Source organism: Notothenia coriiceps, unplaced genomic scaffold, assembly GCF_000735185.1.
Source record: "Notothenia coriiceps isolate Sejong01 unplaced genomic scaffold, NC01 NC01_scaffold00009162, whole genome shotgun sequence".
Lineage (NCBI taxonomy): Eukaryota > Metazoa > Chordata > Actinopteri > Perciformes > Nototheniidae > Notothenia > Notothenia coriiceps.
In genome coordinates this window covers 26,132-31,339 of record NW_011341863.1, presented here as the reverse complement: position 1 = coordinate 31,339, position 5,208 = coordinate 26,132, and the positions used below count along the sequence as shown (strand labels likewise).

Sequence of the window (5,208 nt, the reverse complement as noted above, 5' to 3'; positions counted from 1 at the left end):
AAGATTCATAAAAGTAAGAGGATATTGCATCATCATCTTTGTACCAACTTGTCATATTTGGACATGCCATCATCAACAGAAAAAATGCTTCGTTGATACACACCTTGTGTGACTAATTCATTCAATGTGAATAGTAGTGTAGCAAAGTCACAATGAATCAGTTGTACATCAGAGATAGTGATAAGTGACAGCTACTGGAAAACTGAAAAGGCACTTTCTATATATAGTAGTACTTTATTGTGTGGTTCTTTCACAAGTAAAGCAAAATAGGTGATAAATAAATGCTTTGAATGATTTGTAAATGTACATAAATACAGAAGAGAGCTGTTAAATTTTTCCACAATGCTCTTAAAAAGCAAGAAAAACACAAGGAAAGATGAGCGTAAAGTTCCATTACCCCCTGACTGAACTTTATTTCAGTAAATAAGGGTCTTGAGTCTCCTATAGGCGTCACATCTTGACCTTATTCTAATGGAAGCCCCGAGGCTCCTGGGGGAGGGAATACTTTTGCAATGACAGCCTATCATTGCCTCAGGCTGAGAGTCACACCGGGCCAAGTTACTGTTTACGCAACCACAGCCAATCACGTTAAAGACCATGCCAGGCCCGCCTCCTGCCTGCCACACTGCTGATGGTGGCTGCAGAGAGAAACTATAAAGTTGCCTGTCAAGTGGAGGAGGAGTAGAAGAGATTGAACCATGAGAGAGAACCTTGCCTGTGTGTTATCCCAAAACATGGCCTTTACTGACTGTATGAAACCCACTGACTTTGCTGCAGAAAAGAAGGGGATAAAGTAAGTTAATGTCTTGCTGAAGAATGATTCAGGGTTATGGATGTCTTGTAAAAGATATATCTCAGAATTATGCTGCTATATAAATCTAATGAATGATTTCATTTTGTTTCCAGGAGGAAAAACTGGAGAAACAGAATACGATTTCTTTTGAAAACAAACTCTTCCAAGTCAATGACAACCCGACCTCACAGGTGAGACCCTTTCTATTGTGATCATTGTTGTAAGAATGATTTTTATTTTGTTTGTGCTTCATGGTAGTTATAGTTTATTTAGTTTGAAATAAACCGTTTTTTTTGTTTTTTAATTAAATTGGAATTGAACTATATTTGAATACAGTGAATTATATTCAACTTCTGTTTTAGTTTTTACATGCACTTCTTTTGACTTATGACATATACTGTTTGAATTTTGGCACACATGTTACGGATGTATTGATTCAATAATAAACAAACTAAGCCAGATAACAATGACTATGTCTGATATCAATTGTTTAAATTAAATGATATCCCCATGGCAGCATGGACACACTGTATAAGTAAAAGTAACAACAAATTTGACAACCAATCATTTTTATTTGTCACATTTTCAGTTTCACTTTTACCTTTTGTATAAGCAGTAAAATGCAATTCCACCAGTTCCTTAAATGTGTATATTCCAAAAATAATCTATAGAATATTTAACTTAAAAATCATGCAATAAGCCAATGATTTATTAGCTATTATATGAACAATCAGATTGTTTTTATTAAATTCAAGGATTTTGCAGTGTGAATTCAAAGTTACATTAAAACTTGGTTGTCTGCTCTTCTATGATGATCTAAAACAATCCATGTCTTCCTCCCTCAGGCCGACAGCTGATGACGTGCAGCAGTGGGCGCAGTCACTTGACAAACTACTCAGTCATAAATGTAAGAGTCATTCAACGTACTATTGGTACACGATTACATTAAAGAGTCTCAAAGGTCAATTGTGCGCTGAATTTAGGCCCTTTATTGGCCCCAATAAAACAAAGCTGCTATAATGGCTTTTCACTTCCTTTACCTTACACTAATGGGCAAACAGTGAGTGGATGATTCCCTCAGCTCATGGTGCTTGCCTTGTCTTTAACACTTCTTCTTCTTCTTCTTCTTCTTCTTCTTCTTCTTCTTCTTCTTCTTCTTCTTCTTCTTCTTCTTCTCTTTCTCCCGCCCACAGATGGAAAAGCTGCATTTTATATCTTCCTGAAGTCTGAGTACTGCGAGGAGAACATTGAGTTTTGGACGGCGTGTGAGGAGTTCAGGATCCTCACGTCAAAGAAAGAGATGGCGTCCAAGGCCAACAGTCTTTACGAGGATTTCATTCAAAATGAAGCTCCCAAAGAGGTAGCCATTATAGCCTTCAGTATTCCTCTACATTAATGTGTTTTTTTCTATTTGTTTCATCAAACGTATTTTAAACAGAATGATTGTGTCAAGTTCTTATTAAAAATGGATTTCAAAGGCTAATAATGACTGTTTCTTTGGTCACAGATAAACCTGGATTTCCACACCAAAAATGACATCGCAGAGAGCCTCCATGAGCCAACTACCGCCTGCTTCCTGTCAGCTCAGAGGAAGGTCTACAGCCTGATGGAGAACAACTCCTACTCCAGATTTATCTACTCTGACCTTTACAAAGAACTGAGTGCAGCTGCCAGGGGAGAGGGCAAGCACATTAAGTCCTAGTCAAACTAGACTCCGGCTCCTGAAGTCATTTGTTTACCACTGTGACTGTGTGAAGAGCTGAGGATGTTCATTCCATGCACTGACACGGGATAATATACTTCAATGCAAATCCTGAGAATAAACAATAACGGCGAGTAAGGGCAAATGCAAAAAGGAAGCCATTTTTAGACCATCCTGCTGGGAGCTCACCACCAATGAAGTTTGGATGATAAGGCTGGATGCTATTGCTGTATGGTGCTGAAGGTGGCGCACAGATCCTTTCCACCAGATTGGATTACAGTTGCATTTTCTTGACTGGGCCGTTACCTGCACTATTTAAATGAAGTATTTTTGGAAATGATGCGCTTTAAAAGAATGGTGTTAAGGATTAACTGCATTCCCAGCTGAGATGAATGTCAAAACATTTAATGTATCTCTTAGGGACAATGCTGTCAGAATATATTTGTGTGCTGATTTCCACTTGAAGATTTTGCACAGCTTTCATACACACAGGACTTGTGTGTAAATGAAAATTACACTGTTTTGCTGTATTTGCATCAGTTTACACATAAAGTGTGATTTTAACTTATATTCACAACTTACACTGTAGAATGTATGTGACGTGAAATTACTGTGATAATGTTATGTTTTACAAATATCGCATCTGTTGTTTGTGAAATTAAGTTTACAGGCAGCTGGACTGCTTCAGAAATAAAATGTATTCTTCATGAAATTTCTATGATGCAATTATTTACTTGTTCAACCAAAAATGTTGCACTTTTTCAATAATGATAATATAATATAAAGCATTTTTCTTACATAAAATATAGCTCAAAGTGCTTTGCAGTATGGCAAAGTATTTACTTCTTAATGATAGATCTTTAGTATGTATTCAAGCTGGTCAGGGTCCTAAGTTTTCCTATTAATCACTTATTTGGTATGCCACAGAAGAGGGCATTACAATAGTACGGCAACTTAAAGGTAGGGTAAGCATGGAGAAACCAGCTTGAGTAAGCTAGAATTTGAAAGTACACAACCGAAAATAATCTGCCCCTTCCTTCCTCTCCTCCAACACACACGAACGCGCACATGACCAATGAGGGCACGAGATAAGTTTGTGCACGAGATGGAAGGCTGACTTCTTACAGCGCCACGGCTTCCACAGATGAAGTATTTGTATATTTATTGTCAAAGCAAACAAGAAGTGTTTTCCAAAGCACTTATTTCCTTGAATGCAAGCATTCAAGGAAATAAGCAGGAAACCAAGACAGTTTCCTTGTGGAATACCAACTCATGGTTCACAGTTTATTCTTGAGAAATATAAAATTGGGGAATGGAATCACTTTCGAAACATAAACCACATCGGCTGATATGTACATTTCATATTTTACCAAGCCATAACAAAGTTAAGCAGAATAGGTTAATGTTATGCTCATTCTAATGATAACCATATATGGTGTTCTTAGTCCTTAATACTTGTAAACACCAAATAATACAGTCAGGGTGAGAACCTGTACATTTATTAATGTTTCTCCTTGTTGGATTTAGTATAGATTGAAACAGGATCAATGCATTTTGGCTGTAGCTGAACTTGTACCTTACACCCAATGAAGTGCAAGTCAAAACAACATTTCAGAAAACACTTCAACATTTCAGAAAACACTACAGCATTTCACAAAACACTTCAACATTTCAACTTGTACGGAAAGGGTATAGAGTGGAGAAGTCCCGCCCATCTACTTCCGCCCCATGGGACCTTATTTTAATGAAAATTATGTATTGAAGTCAATGGAGAGAGAAAACTTATCTTTCGATCCCATTTAATTGTGCCATGAATTACACATATGATGTTTTTAAATCTTAAAAAATCATTTTCATGTCAAAAAAGTCACAGTTTTCGTAAAACTGTTGAAATATAAGACTATGAAAAATACGAAACTAGAAAGACTACAAATCCCAGAGTCGCGTAAGTGATGTCATAACTGATGTTACAATTTTTTTTCTCCACCAAATAAGAGATAGCTAAGATAAGATAACTTTAACAAGATGCCTGTGTGCTTAGTAACAGGTTGTTATCATACCAGCAATGGGTCTTGCCAGCGCCGTATAGACTGAGAGTTACGTCATCTCCGTTCACTCCAATGGACCACTTTTTACAGCAATGGCGGATCGTTGAGCCTCTCAATCGTTCCCCGGAAGTTAGCGCCAAGGCTAGCAGAGCTGTAGAGTTGCAGCATAATAGACCGTTCGTGACGGACTTTTAAAGGTAAGAAGAAGTTTAAAGATTTATATTGCGGATATTATCAGTACATCTGATTCAAATTAACATGTGTATTAAAGGATGTCAGTGGATTATCCCTAAATTAGTAGATTTAGGGAACGTTTACAGATAACAGATAAAGCTAGGATACCGGATCAAGTTAGCAACACACGTTGAACAGCCTTTTAATTGTAAATTCCGTTCTCTTAATGTCATTTCGTCCAACATTGTTGAATTAGAGAAGAGGGGCTTATAAACGGGATTGTATGCGGGGTGGAGGGAGTTAAATATTAGATAAATATAACTTTGGTGCGTGTAAGAGTGAGTGTTTTTAGCAGAGCCATATTGTGTCCTTGTGATTATGTTGATTATTACCTGTCTGTATAATGTTGCAGCTCAGCTTATTTTGGATTGATGGCAAAGGGAGAGGGACTTAAGTGAGAGTGAAAACACAAGGTAAAGTTTAATACTACT

At 37.2% G+C, this 5,208-nt stretch overlaps 1 protein-coding gene across 1 annotated transcript; it reads left to right on the top strand.

The window, feature by feature from the left end:
* The first annotated feature begins 676 nt into the window (after positions 1-676).
* On the top strand, positions 677-3,207 carry rgs2 (regulator of G protein signaling 2). Its single transcript, XM_010770724.1, has 5 exons — positions 677-793; positions 907-984; positions 1,639-1,700; positions 1,987-2,153; positions 2,301-3,207. Exons 1-5 carry the CDS (start codon positions 699-701, stop codon positions 2,493-2,495), a joined length of 597 nt encoding a protein of 198 aa, XP_010769026.1. The 5' UTR covers positions 677-698; the 3' UTR covers positions 2,496-3,207.
* Positions 3,208-5,208: the final 2,001 nt, after the last annotated feature.